The sequence below is a fragment of the Nyctereutes procyonoides genome, unplaced genomic scaffold (genome assembly GCF_905146905.1).
Source record: "Nyctereutes procyonoides isolate TBG_1078 unplaced genomic scaffold, NYPRO_anot_genome, whole genome shotgun sequence".
Taxonomy (NCBI): Eukaryota; Metazoa; Chordata; class Mammalia; order Carnivora; family Canidae; genus Nyctereutes; species Nyctereutes procyonoides.
Window position 1 is genome coordinate 6584864 of NW_026575128.1, and position 15185 is coordinate 6600048.

The following is a 15185-nucleotide window of genomic DNA, read 5'->3' on the forward strand; positions in this document are numbered from 1 at the left end:
CCTGGGTGGCTCAGTTGGTTAAGCATCTGCCTTCAGCTAAGGTCATGATCCTGGTGTCCGGGATCAAGCCCCGCATTGGTCTCCTTGCTCAGCGGGGAGTCTACGTCTCCCTCTCCCTCCCCTCGGCTAGTGCTCTCTCTCTCTCTTTCTCAAATAAAAAAATAATAAAACCTCAAAAAAAAATAAAAGGCTCATACTATCTGATGAGTTTTGACATATGCACACACCTGTGAAACTACAGCTGTAGCACATTTTATTGTACTTCACTTGATTGTTCTTTGCAGATAATTTCATTTTTAAAAAGATTTTATTTATTTATTCAATAGAGACACACACAGAGAGAGAAAGAGAGGCAGAGACACAGGCAGAGGGAGAAGCAAGCTCCATGCAGGGAGCCCAACATGGGACTCGATCCCAGGTCTCTAGGATCATGCCCTGGGATGAAGGCAGTGCTAAACCACTGAGCCACCCGGGCTGCCCAATAATTTCATTTTTTAAAGACTGAAGGGTAGTTGGTGGCAACCCTGTGTCAGGCAAGTTTATCAGCGCCATTTTCTAACACCATTTGCTCATTTCATGTTTCTATGTCACATTTTGGTAATTCTCAAACATCTCATTATTATTAATTAATTAATTAATTAATTTATGATAGACATGGAGAGAGAAAGAGAGAGAGAGGCAGAGACACAGGCAGAGGGAGAAGCAGGCTCCATGCCAGGAGCCCGACGTGGGACTCGATCCCGGGACTACAAGATCGCACCCGGACCAAAGGCAGGCGCCAAACCGCTGAGCCACCCAGGGATCCCCCATCTCATTATTATTGTATTGGTTATGGTAATCTGTGATCAATGATTACAATTCATTAAAAGTTTAGATGATAGCTTTTTAAATAAAGCAATAAAGTATTTTTTAAAAGATTTATTTATTTATCTATTTTATAAAGAGAGAGAAAGTCAGGGGAGAGGCAGAGAGAGAAGCTCAAGCAGACTCCCCACCAAGTGCGGAGCCTGTCACAGGGCTCCATCTCAAGACCCTAAGATCAGGATCTGGGCTGAAACCAAGAGTCCATGGCTTAACAAACTGCACCACCCAGGCACCCCTTAGCACCAAAGTATTTTTTTAAAGAGTTTGTTTATTTATTCATGAGACACACACAGAGAGATAGGGACACAGGCAGAGGGAGAAACAGGTTCCTTGCAGGGAGCCCGATATGGGACTTGATCTCAGATACTGGGATCATGACCTAAATCAAAGGCAGATGCTCAACCGCTGAGCACCCAGGTGCCCCAGCACCAAAGTATTTTTTAAAAATTTTATTATTTTATTTATTTGTTTGAGGGGGTAGGGGAGGAGCAGAGAGAGGAGAAGGAGACCCTGTGCTGAGCATGGGGCCTGACATGGGGCTTGATCCAGTATCATGACCTGAGCCCAAATCAAAAGTCAGATGCTTAACCAACCAAGCCACCTATGCGCCCCAGAAACAGTATTTTTTATTTTATTTTATTATTTTTTTAGTATTTTTAAAGTATGTAAATCAATTTTTAGACATAATATTATTACACACTCTTAACATACTATAGAATAGTGTAAACATAACTTTTATATGCACTGGGAAACCAAAATTTCATTTGACTCACTTTATTGTGATTTTTCACTTCACTGCAGTGGCCTGGAACTGAACCCGCAATATCTCTGCTGTATGCCTGCATGACCACAATCAAGATAATTAGCATATCCACAACCCTCGAAAATTCCTTCATGCCCATTGCACACTCTCATTCCATCCCTCCCCACCCTCTCCATCTCCAGGCAACCACATGGAGCTTTTCTGTCACTATTGGATTTTTAGATCATTTTATTTACGTGATAATTTATATCATTGGATTTAAATCTGCCATCTTGCTTTTTGTTTCTATTTATTCCATGTTTTTTTCTATATGTTTTTGTTCCTTTATTTCCTTCTGTTTTATCTCCTTTTTTGATTGAGTATTTTATTACATTTTAGGTCTTTGTTGGCTTATTAACTATAATCCTGTTATTTTAGTGTTTGGGGTTTATTGCATACATCTTTTACTTATCATTGTCCAACGTGAAGCATTATACTACCTTGTATATAAGAACCTGGGAGCAATACAGTCCAATTTCTTCCCTCCTGGTCGTTGTGCTTTTTTGCCCTACCTTTTATTTCCAAATATGCTATGAACCCCATTATATATTATTATTTTTCCTTTAAATACTCAATTATTTCTTAATTTTTTAACTTTAATTTTTATTTTTTTAACAGAGGGAGGAGGGGGAAGGGCAGAGAGAAAAAAAAATCCTAAGCAGGCTCCACACCCAGCACAGAGCCCAACATGGAGCTTGATCTCATGACCCTGAGAGTCAGAGGCTGAACAGAATGAGCCATCCAGGTGCCCCTATTTTAAGACTTTAAGTAGAGAAAGGATTCACCCTGATTCTTGGTGAGACAAGGTAGGTCTTGCAAATCTACTTTCTTTTATCCTAACAAGAAGTTAGAGACTCTCTAGTGTGACTTAACTAGAGGGAATTTCCTGGGAGGAAGAGGGAAGATACAGCTTAAAAGATCATCGGGTCTTTTGGGCGGCAAGGGGGTACATTTTAAAAATTGGATTTTCCAATTCAGCATGCTGCAGTTTTTGTGAATGAATGAATGAATGAATGAATATTGGTATGTACAAAGGGGAAAAAAAAGGTCTGGAAGGATACAGATATCTGGTGGGTAGTTACCAGTTACCTCTGGTGGGAGGAGGAGAGATATTTAACTCTGTATTTCTTCTGTATGATTTGTGTGTATAGTACAACTGTGTACTTTTTGCAATTAAAAAATATACAAACACAAAGAAAGAGGGGGTGGGAGAGAGACTCAGGAGACTTCTTTCACAGCGGAGTTTAAGAAAAGCATCTTTTTGGCAGCCAGGGTGGCTCAGCCGTTTAGCGCCACCTTGGGCTAAGGTGTGACTCCGGAGTCTCGGGATCCAGTCCCACCTGGGGCTCCCTGCATGGAGCCTGCTTCTCCCTACGCCTGTGTCTCTGCCTCTCTCTGTCATGAATAAATAAATAAAATCTTTTAAAAAAATGAAATGAACTGATCGTGCCTATTTAAAAGGTTAAATGAAGGGTTCCCTAGGTGGCTCAGTGGTTGAGCATCTGCCTTCCGCCCAGGGTGTGATCTTGGAAACCCTGGATCGAGTCCCAGGTCCGGCTCCCCGCATGGAGCCTGCTCCTCCCTCTGCCTGTGTCTCTGCCCCTGTGTCTCTCATAAATAAATAAAATCTTTAAAAAAGAGAAAATAATCTTTCTAGGATGATGGATGCATCTGTGTTCTTAGCGGTATGGCTGACTTAATGACCTCACTTGCCCCCGGCATCCAGCATCCAGCCCATGATAGATGGACTGCCCCTAACTCCTCAGGCTCTGCATTCCTTCGCAGGCCGGGAGCTGGAAGAAACGTTCTGAAGGGAGTGAGAGGACTGCAGATTTCTGCAGAAGCAAATGAATCGCACAGTAGTGTTGGAACTAGAATTGCAACTGTTTTACCATTTCCCAGGAAGCTGGGAAGGCCAAATTGTGAATGTCCGGAACGAATCGGAGTATTTCAGATTTCCCCAGAATGGCTGCAAGATACAAAGAGATGGTCATGCTTGCTCCTATTTAAAAGAGAGGAGCGCTGCAGGAGCATTGCAAAAACAGGCAAACGATGCTTGGCCCTATTTAAAAGAGAGGAGCACTGCAGGAGCATTGCAAAAACACGCAAACGATGCTTGGCCCTATTTTTTTTTTTTTTTTTTTTTGCTTGGCCCTATTTAAAAGAGAGAAGCGCTAGAGGAGAATTGCAAACACGCATGCAATGCAGGTAAGTCTAAAATAAAGTAAGAGTCCTCCCTTCGAGTCGCTCTTCACCAGAAGTAACAAGTGCACATAATCTGCAGCGGGGACATGTGTCAGTCGAGCTTTTGCAATTAGCCTCCGCGCTCAGATCGTGAACCGGAACACTTCTGCGAAGCACGGACGGAGGGACTTTCCGGAGGCGCTTTACCGCCTCGTAGGGACGCGCCTTCTCGGCACCCACGCGTGCTCGTCGCTTCCCGTGCAGCTCGTGACGTCATCCCCACGCCGGGTTTAAGCTCAGCGTACGAGGACACGCGGCGTCACCCAAGGCAACCGGGAGCGAGCGCGGAGCTCCCGGGGCCTGAGGCCCCGCCCACTCCCCCACCTCTCGCGAGAGTCATGCGTCATCCGAAGGCGCCGGCGTACCCGGGCGGTCGCGCGGGATCTCCGGCCGGCGGTGCTGTCTCACCCGCGAGGCCAGAAGCCGCAGCGGAGCCCGGCGCGCCGGGCCGTCGCCTCCGCCGCCATGGAGTACCTCATCGGCATCCAGGGCCCCGACTACGTCCTCGTCGCCTCCGACCAGGTGGCCGCCAGCAGTATTGTCCAGATGAAGGACGGTGCGAGGAGGCGGGGAAGCCCGGCCGGGCCTGGGCGAGGGGGGCGGGGAAGGCCGCGGGAGGGGAATGGGGGGGACCCTGCGGGGCGCCAGGCTCCCCGGTCCCCGCACCTCTGATAACGTCTTCCTGTGTGGTCGCTCGTAACGAGGGAAACGGGCGGGCGGGCGGGGGGCTCCTGGGGACGCCGAGGCCGTGGGCACCGCCGGCTGCCAAGTGTCCCAGTGGAGTTCGGGGACTGGAGCCTTAGGGTGCAGGAAGTCCGGCGCCGGGCTTAGCGGAGCGACGCGTAGGGGGCGGCAGTGCGGCTACGCGCCTGGGTTACAGGTGCGGTTTTAAGTGATTTACATGAATTCGTTTTTATTTTTTTTAAAGATTTATTTATTTATTCAGAGAGAGGCAGAGACTCGGGCAGAGGGAGAAGCAGGCTCCATGCTGGGAGCCCGATGGTGGGTCTCGACCCCAGGACCCTGGGGTCACACCCTGGGCTGCAGGCGGCGTTAAACCGCTGAGCCACCCCGGCTGCCCGATTTACATGAATTCATTTAACCCTTTTTTTTTTAAATAAAATTTTATTTATTTATTCATGAGACACACACACAGAGAAGCAGAGACCTAGGCAGAGGGAGAAGCAGGCTCCACGCAGGGAGCGCAACGTGGGACTCGATCCCAAGGACCCCAGGGTCACGACCTGGGCTGAAGGCAGATGCTCAACCGCTGAGCCACCCAGAGATCCCTTCATTTAACCTGTTAAGATAGGCACGATCATCTCATTTTACAGGTGTTCGTGCTGAGGCCCAGGGGGAAGAAACTCGCCTAAGGCCACGGGAGGCAGAACCCAGATTCACACCACGCAGTTTGACTCTGACCTTTTTGCCGGTAGCTACTACAGTATACTGTCTCCCCATAGGCCACACTTAATAAGTTTTTTAAAGATTTTATTTATTCATGGGGGGGTGGGGTGTAGAGACACAGGCAGAGGGAGAAGCAGGCTCCATGCAGGGAGCCCAACATGGGATTCCATCCCAGGACCCTGGGATCATGCTCTGAGCCAAAGACCGATGCTCAGCCGCTGAGCCACTCAGGCGTCCCAATACTTAATTTTTTTTTTTTTTTTAAAGATCTCGGTTGTTTCCTGTGGAATCTAAGAGTGTGTTTTCATGATGGATCATAGGCATGCTCCTGTTGAAAAAGTATTATACTTTGGCCCAGGTGGCTTAATGTTTATTTGGCCGATTGACTTTGAGCACCTGTGTTGCCCATTATTGTGCTGGCTTCTGAAGGGATGCAAAGAAGAAGATGGTGGACTGTTCTCTTTAAAGTTACAGTTTAATAAGACACTCAGATGTGTATACAAATTATTATAGTGCAAGCTAGGAATTTTTGCTGCATATAAAAAAAAACTCAGCACAGAGGAAGATAGTGTTTTTAGGTAATTCAGAGGAAGGAGAGATTCTTTTTGATTGTAGAGATTAGGGAAAGCTCTTTTTTTTTTTTTTTAAGATTTTATTTATTCATGAGAGACACAGAGAGAGGCAGAGACACAGGGAGAGGGAGAAGCAGGCTCCATGCAGGGAGCCCAATGGGGACTCGATCCCAGGACCCCGGGGTCACGAGCTGAAGGCAAACGCTCAACCGCTGGGCCAACCAGGCATCCCAAGATTAGGGAAAGCTTTGAAGGCAGGTTATGATTCATCTTTGGTTTAAGGAAAGAAAAATTACTAAATCTGGGATTTTCTGAAGTAAGTGTCCATCACTGCTTTTATAAGTGACAGGCATCTGATTGTCAGGCTGTCATCACTTGGGGAGATGGAAAGAACTCTGAGGGACTTTGCTGGAGTTCTGTGATACCTGAAGAAGAGAGAGGCCTGGAAATGGTTTGGTAGACATTTATGGTATGGATTATTCCTCAAGTCAAATGACTTTATGTAATTCCGTGATCAATTCGTAGAGATTTTATTTGTAGATCCTGCTTTCTAAAGGAGTCCATTTGTTTTGAGGGTAAATCTGTCCATTTTGAAAACTAAGACCTTCGATAATACAGGTGATTTTAGCAGGTAGCACAATAACCAAGTCAGTACCTTTACCGCTATTCTATATAATCCATACAGGGATCTAAGGCATTAAGAAAACGAGGAAATAGGGATCCCTGGGTGGCGCAGCGGTTTGGCGCCTGCCTTTGGCCCAGGGCGTGATCTTGGAGACCCGGGATCGAATCCCACGTCGGGCTCCCGGTGCATGGAGCCTGCTTCTCTCTCTGCCTGTGTCTCTGCCTCTCTCTCTTTCTCTGTGTGACTATCATAAATAAATAAATAATTAAAAAAAAAAAAAAAGAAAACGAGGAAATAGGGACAGGTTGGGTGTCTGCCTTCAGCTCAGGTCATGTTACCAGGGTCCTGGAATCAAGCTTCATGTGGGGCTCCCTGCTTCCCAGGGAGCCTGCTTCTCTCTGCCTCTGCTGCTTCTCGATTGTGCGCGCGCTCACTCCCTCTCCTATAAATAAATAAAATCTTTTAAAAAAGAAAGAAGACAAGGAAATAAGTACCACAAAATGATTTTGTATGATAAAAGAAGTTTCATTAGTCAGTATTAGGTTAATTTTTCAACTACTGACTTCAGGATTAAAGCCTAAGGGTATTTAGAGGAAAGAAAGATCACTGTGGTGTGGAAAAAAGATGAATTTGAGTTAGTTCTTGAAAAGTGGTTGGAAATAATTCCACTCAACTCTAATTTTCCCTATTGTCTTCTGGTATAAAATGTTTTATGATAGGAGCTTTAGGATTCCATGAGGACTTTTTCCTACCTTTCGTTTCATGAAGGAACTTGTAGGTTAAGCAAGAATGCTGACAATGAGTAAACCTTTTGGGATTTTTTTTTTTTCTGAGTATAAAATAAGGATGATACTTTGATTTTTTTTTTCTCATCACTTTTTAAGATATTTTGATATAGGGAAGATATTTCCCAGAGATTGCTTGCTTATGCAAGTGCCCCAAGTCTTCAGTTTGGTTATATGCTATATTTCATGTCTCTGGTCTCCTGGTCTGTTTTAAATTACTCAGAGCATTTAAACCCACACAGAGTGTTTTTTTTTCCCTGAATTCATACAGCAGGTGTAATCTGAACTACACATGCTAGGTAATAATATTATACATGTACAGTTTTCCCTAACTGTGAGTTAGGTAGGGGTGATAGTATAACCATTTTAAATTCTTGGAAACTAGGGCCCAAGTACATAGTGCTGAGCCCAGATTATAACGAAGGTCTATTGGGGCACTTGGCTGGCTCAGTATGTGGAGCATGCAACTCTTGATCCTTGGGGTCATGAGTTCAAGACCCACCTTGGTCGCAGAGCCTACTTAAAAAAATAAAAATAACCAAGGTCTTTTGGGTTCTAGTGCAGTTGGCCTTTTCACAGTATTGTTTACTGATGTTGTTCAGTTTGTTGTCCATTTGTTTCATCTATGTGGATCTTCTAAGTTCCTTGTCAAGGATCAGAAATTCCCTAGTGCTATACAGGCTGTTTCCTCAGGAGCCATTAGTATGTATAATATATCATCCCTTTACTACTCACTAGACACATGATAAATGTTTAAAAAACACTTTGGCTTTGTATTAATAAGTTCATTTCAAAATGAACTTAAAACAGTTTACTTCAAAACAGTTTACTGCCTAGAATTTTAACATTTTTCTAAGTGTGACATTAGTTCGTTTTTTTTTTTTTTGACATTAGTTCTTTGTAAACAAACTCTTCTTTCCAAAATAAAAACAGCTTTTTTTCCTCATTATTAGAACAATGAAAACTTTTTTTTTTTTTAAGATTTTATTTATTTATTCATGAGAGACACACAGAGAGAGGCAGAGACACAGGGAGAAGCAGGCTCCATCCAGGGAACCTGACGTGGGACTTGATCCCAGGACCTCGGCACCACGTCCTGGGCTGAAGGCGGCACTAAACCACTGAGCCATACAGGCTGCCCAAACAATGAAAACTTACTAAGTAATGTGTTCTTAAAAATGTGATACAGATTTAGCATAGGCATTTTAGAAAATGCTAAAAAGCAGAAAGAAAGAAATAAAAATTGCCTATACTCTTGTCACTGGCAAGAAGTTAGATGCCAGTGGCAGCTAATACTCTTCTCCTTTTTCTTTGCATAGATAGTATGTCCATAAGTGAATTTTTTTTTTCGTCATGACCAAGTTTGCAAACTAACAGTCTTTGAGTCTCCATAGCCTATAACAAATAAAAGTATGTTTGTTTAGGAGTTTCAAGGCAGTTTGATACTATCTGCAGGTACAATTTATGTGTTTTTTCCAAAGTTTAAGAAGCTGTATTATGGTTCTACAACTCTCAAATGTTTGTAGAATATTTGACTGTAACATTTTGTTCTTTAAATCCTATTAAGGGATTTTTACATTTCAGAAGCTTTCAGACAGGAAACATGTCTCCCAGGGAAGATTATTCAGTACTATTTGAAAAATGAAAAGTGAAAGTGAGAGTGAGATAGGGATAATTCTGCTTTTTCTGAAACTACAGACTGAATATGGAGTTTTCTTCCTTAGGCACTAATTGCTATTTGAATATTTATTTATCTATGTAATCTAAATGAGTCTGGTTCAACTAGATAAGAGTAGACTATTGGGATGTTTTAGGTATTTTTAATAGCTCAGTGTTAAAATATTAGTGTTAGAATTTTTGCTCTGGCAGTCATTTTAATTTTCTCTTTGCTTTTTAAGTGGTGTTGATTTACCTTTTAAGTTGATTTATATTCTAAGTTGATTTGTTCTTTCTCGAGATGATCCTTAATTTTCATTGTAGCACTGGTTCTTAGGTGCTTTTGTGTGTATATAAATAAAATAACATTTGTATTTGTAGAGACATTTCAGGGCTTTGAAATCATAAACCTGAAGATCAAGCCATTGGCTTGATTCCTTCAGTTTCTTTGAAGGTTCAGTTTTTGTGTTTCAAGCACCTTCAAACGCATTTAACTGTATTTTCAGTTGTCCGCTTTCAAATATATTCTCCAACTGAGATTGACCTTAATACAATATGCCAGTGGGTTTAACATGGAGCGTGAAAGAGAATAATTAACATAGTTGCCCATTAAAGTCTTCTAAAAACAGTGATTAGTAAAATTATTCAACATGGTGATTGATCAACCTGTTTGTGGTTGCCTATAAAATAGTAAATTTCTGATGAGGTAATTTTTTTTGATGTAATTTTTAACGCTATTTTTTTCTTTGTGCAGATCATGACAAGATGTTTAAGATGAGTGAAAAAATCTTACTCCTATGTGTTGGAGAGGCTGGAGACACTGTACAGTTTGCAGAATATATTCAGAAAAATGTGCAACTTTATAAGATGAGAAATGGTGGGTAATACTTGGAATGTAACTTTGGTTGATTCCTCTTTAAATTTGAACTAAAAAAAAAAGAATATGCTCTACTGACAATTCTACACATGAGCAGACCAGTGTGGTCATATTTTTATTTGACTCTTCCTACTTTTGAAACTTTATCTAGATCCTCCTTCTGATCCTAAAGATTTTCTGCAAAAATCCCAGAGTCGAAAAGGGAACCATTTTACCACTGATACTTGAGGGCTACTTTGGAGATGAATATGGTAGTATCAGACTTTTTAAGTGTTAGATATTTCGGAGGATGTTATTGGAGCCAAAGTATATCTGAACCTCAGAGCTAAAAGATTTCAGCTAAACTTGGTTTTACTTTTTATAATGTGACAAGTCACTTAGCCTCCCTAGGTCTTTATTTGCCTCACATCTAAAACGGGATAATAATATTAATGAATTACATTTATATTAATGAATTATAAAAGTTTGTAAACTTAAAGCTCTGTAATTGTGGGAGATTTACTGTCATAGAAGAGTACCTTGCCTTTTAGGTAGATTCTTGTCCAGAAAGATAATTAGGATTTTTGTGAGTTCTTTCTGGGGCTAATGAGCTCCAATCCTCATTAGAGGATTCCTCACTGGATTTCCTCATTAGAGAAAGCCTCACTATCAAATAACACTAACCACTGGCCATGTGATCTAGGAAAGTTTATTGTGACACCCTAGCAGAAAGGACCTTCAGTGGCTTACTTCAAAGTTTAATACACTTATACACAACACTGGTATGTGGAACTGTGAAATAACTTAATTTGAGTATAATTGTATAAAATGGCTAGATAGGACTCATCTATATAGATTTTAGGCAGCAAATTTAGCATCATGGGTTCAGTTCCAGTTTGAGGGTCTCCTCTCTATTAAGCACTCTGGCTAGTACCACAGAGAACTCAAAGATGAAAAAAGAACCTAAAGCATGTGGCACTTAGGTTTAAGCAAGTTGAGAATGTTTCAAAAATTATTTTTCAGAGTTCAACTTTGTGCCTACATGGCAGGTGAGGGATGCCAATGTTTCTCAAGTACAGTATAGCTACAGCAATATTTCACTGCCCTCTCGTGGGAGAGGGAGGGAGAGTAAACAAGAGTTGAGAGGGTTGCATGTTGCATGGCTGTCATGGTTTAAACTCTGCACAAAATAAAAATCGTGTATGGTTAAAATTGCCTTTAAAATCTCTTAAATTGGGCAGCCCCGGTGGCTCGGCGGTTTTGTGCTGCTGTCAGCCCAGGGCCTGATCCTGGAGACCCAGGATTGAGTCCCACATGGGGCTCCCTGCATGGAGCCTGAGTTCCCTCTGCCTGTGTCTCTGCCTCTCTCTTTCTCTCTCTCTCTCTCTCTCTCTCTCTCTCTGTCTGTCTCTCATGAATAAATAAATAAAATCTTAAAAAAAAAAACTTAAAAAAAAATCTCTTAAATTACCTGTCAGTGTTGTTTTGTGTGTGTAACCCTACCTTATGTAGCAGTTGTTACACATATTACAGGTCAAGAACTGAGTTAAGGGAAGGGAGGAAAAGTCTCTATGTAAATAGGCATCAGACCTTTTCTGCTTTTCAGATAACTATCAAATCCTTAGTGGTATTTAGGGGATTAGGTATAGAATTGTAAAGTATTTCCTGCTTGTTCAGAGTTGCTTGCATTATGATTTATATGCAGTAATAGACTGGTTGTAAGGATGAAATACAGTAAACTATGGAAGCACCTGGCATAGACCCTGAAATATAGCTGCTGTTCAATAAATATTTGTTAGAATTTTAACCTAAATCGTACCTGCTGTAACACAGGTGTTTGAAATGTTGTAGGGAATAACTTAACCACATGCTGTTGGTCTTTCCAAAGTGACATTTTCTGCATGGGTCTGCTCAATTGTGGGTCATTCATGGCTTTTGGCTCTGGTCCCATTTTACTAGGGGTGGGGGCTAAGTTCCAGAGTGAGTGCATCATTAAACGCACATGTGATGGCATCCCTCTGGGCTATAGTTTTGTTGTCATTGCAACTTTAGGTTTTATGCTTGAGATATCTATTTTTTTAAATGTTGATAGTGATGGAAATGTTTTTTCTATTGCTTGTATTTTTGAAAATCATATTTAACAAAAAAATTTTTTTTAAAGAAAACCATATGAAGTATGACCCTGAGGCAACCCCAACTTCCAGCCTCTCTTTTCCCAATATTTTTTTATTTTTTTTTAAATATTTATTTATTCATGAGAGACACAGGCAGAGGGAGAACCAGGCTCCATGCAGGGAGCCTGACGTGGGACTCTATCCAGGGACTCCAGGATCAGGCCCTGAGCTGAAGGCGGTGCTAAACCGCTGGGCCACCAGGGCTGCCCCCCAATATTCTTTTTTTTTTTTTTCCCAATATTCTTTTTAAAACTTTAAAAATCAGCATCTTGGGCACCCCAGATGGCTCAGCGGTTTAGTGCCGCCTGCAGCCCAGGGCCTGATCCTGGAGACCCAGGATCGAGTCCCACGTCGGGCTCCCTGCATGGAGCCTGCTTCTCCCTCTGCCTGTGTCTCTGCCTCTCTCTCTCTCTCTCTCTCTCTCTCTCTCTCTCTCTCTGTGTGTCTCATGAATGAATGAATGAATGAATGAATAAATAAATAAATAAATTTTTTAAAAAAGAAAATGATTAAAAAAAATCATCTTGTGACTTCTTTCTTTTTTTCCCAATACCTATGTAATTGTACCCCCTTCCTTCTATAGAGGAAACCAGTCTGTTGATGAATGAACAGCTTAAGCAAGGCTGTGCATTTGCTCTCACCATGGAATAGTTACCTTGGTTCTGTGTTGTGACCAGGAATTACTGTTGGTGTTAACCAGCTATTTCACAGCTGTTGAGTGGGAAAAGGGATAAGAAGTAGGATTGTACTCCTCATTCTGTGTGCTTCATGTACTCTGGGTGTACAGGGAGTGGAAAGATGTGAGGAGTAGTGGAATGGTTTGGGGTGCTGTTATTCCTTCTGGTTTACTTTAAGTATGACTGTTTATCTCTTGTACCAGGTTACGAATTGTCTCCCACAGCAGCAGCTAATTTCACACGCCGAAACTTGGCTGACTGTCTTCGGAGTCGGGTAAGCAATATAGCACGCAGCCTTACGTGATGGTAGAAAAATTTCAGTGCTTTTTCTATACTATTATTATACGAAGAAAAGTATTTTTACCTTTTTTTGGACTTCCTACACCCTTCTCCTTAGTACTTGTTCATTCTTAAGTCTCTTTGGATTTGTTTTCTTTTTCTGTGTAGTTGCTAATTAAATCCCAAAGGGCAAATAGACACTTCCCCAGAGAATTTGGATGGAGCACACCAACATGAAGGCCTATGAAAACCTTTAAACATTTTTTTTTTCAAAGTGTTTTCATAGCAAACCATGTTCCTTAATTCCTGTGGCTGAAGGTTCTTACATGGCAGTGGAGGCGAAACTTTGAAAATAACAATGCAAATTTCATCTTGAGATTATGTGTCTTTCTGTGATTATTCTTGCCAAAGCACACAGAATTATTCATCTTCACTTGCTTTGGCCTTGTTGGCTATTGTAGAGCTGTTTTTGTTCCATCAACAGTATGTTAAAAGATGGCAGCATCAAATTAAGGACTTGTATTAAAGACTGTGTAGGATGTGCCAAGAAAGTGCATATGATTGCTAACGGTGTGTATTATTCCCTTCCCACTGGGATTAAGTGAATGGAGCCTTACCACGTGACCTTACCCCCTGTGCCTGTTTACTCATCTATGAAATCGAGATAACTTCCTAACCCCACAGGAGTGCTAGGAAAATGAATGCTTGTAAATCATAATATTTAACATTCATATGACTTTTGCCCTAAGCATTTTGCTTAATAATTTACTCACTATTCCACTGAGATATAGTAGTCAGTTCTCTATCACTGATACGGAATGAAATGGCATAAAGTGGCAAAGGGACTAGCTCCAGGTCACACAGCAGGTCAGACCGCTACACTAATGGTGCTGTAATTGCTTGACTATCTGCCTCACATTGGTTTTTCAGTAGTGTTGCTGGAACATCAATGGTATTCATGTTTTTATTACGGTTTTAGTTTTATCTGCACTCGCTTAAGCTGAGTTATGACAGAAATCTAAACAAGTACAGATGTTATTTTTTTAAAGTTTCTTATTATAAGTCTTTAAAACAGTTTTCTAGTACCTAATAACTGGATATAACTGGATTGAAAACTTCTCAATAAATAGATTATCTTTTTCTCAGTGCTACCTTTGGCTCAGGGACTTGTGCAATATAATGATCATGGGGTTTGAAGAGGAGTTAGAAATATACCTACATTGTTTTGATCTGGGTTAAAGGTCAGTGGCCTTTTCTTGTTCACTGCTCTGTGAGAGAGGAAAATGGGTTAGATACGACCTTTTCTGCCGCTCAGACATTCCTATGGCATTTGGTAAACAGTATGCTGTGGCTTGCTGTGTAAAATACTCCTCTGACTTGTCAGGCAGGACTGGAATAAGAATTTCAGCTTTGGGCACAATAAATACTTTATCATAAATACAGCAGATGTTAAGTGAAATAAGCTCCTTTTAGAATGGAGATAAGAGTGGCAATGTGCTTCATGCAAATGCAGTGGATCTGGTTAATCTCCTAGCAGAAATGTTTGATGTCTTAACAGATAAATATCCCTTGTAGACCGTGACATAGGGCTCTAGTAAATATTGACTACCTCTGCCTATGGTTCTGAGTCCAATCTCTGCTCCCACACCCTTCTATCAAGTTAGATGGTTAGCTCTAAAATATGAGCCTATATTTTAGTCATTTTATTCTGGGGAGAAAGGTGATTTTCTTTCTAATAAGTGTGAAATCACTAGATTTGGTACATTTATACAGTCACATCAGTTGGTACATGAGACTTATTTTGGGTCAGCCACTTACCATGTATAACTTTGTGTCTGTAGCTCAAATTGTCTGATTTCTAATTTGGGGTGTGTGTGTGTTTGGGGGTGGTATGTGGTTGGGTGGACATTTGTTGCAGAGTATATAATGAATTTTTTGTAAACCGGTTCTTTAAAATGCAAGCAGGGTTAGCATTGTGGTTAAACACTGTCCCTGGATTTAAGCTGCTGAGGTTTTTGTGTTTTGTTTTGTTTTTTTTTTTTAAGATTTTATTTTATTTTATTTTTTATTTTTTTATTTTTTTATTTTTTTATTTTTTTATTTTTTTTATTTTAGAGAGAAAACGAGCAGCGGGAGGGGCCCGGGGAAGGGAGAGGGAAAACCAGATTGATTCTGTGCTGAGCATGGAGCAGATGCGAGGCTCAGTCTCATGACCTCTGAGATCAGGACTTGAGCCAAAATCAG

The 15185-nt window shown here is 41.4% G+C and overlaps 1 protein-coding gene across 2 annotated transcripts in view; it reads left to right on the plus strand.

Moving 5' to 3' along the window:
- Positions 1-4262: 4262 nt before the first annotated feature.
- Positions 4263-15185, plus strand: part of PSMB2 (proteasome 20S subunit beta 2) — a 33590-nt gene continuing 22667 nt past the window's right edge. Inside the window, exons 1-3 of one of the 2 annotated variants that reach the window (XM_055342076.1) lie at positions 4263-4466; positions 9710-9832; positions 12866-12936. In XM_055342076.1, the coding sequence (XP_055198051.1) occupies positions 4376-4466; positions 9710-9832; positions 12866-12936 (285 nt within the window). In that variant the 5' untranslated portion in view covers positions 4263-4375. The remainder of the gene's footprint in view (positions 4467-9709; positions 9833-12865; positions 12937-15185) is intronic. The other variant, XM_055342077.1, reaches the window with a different exon arrangement.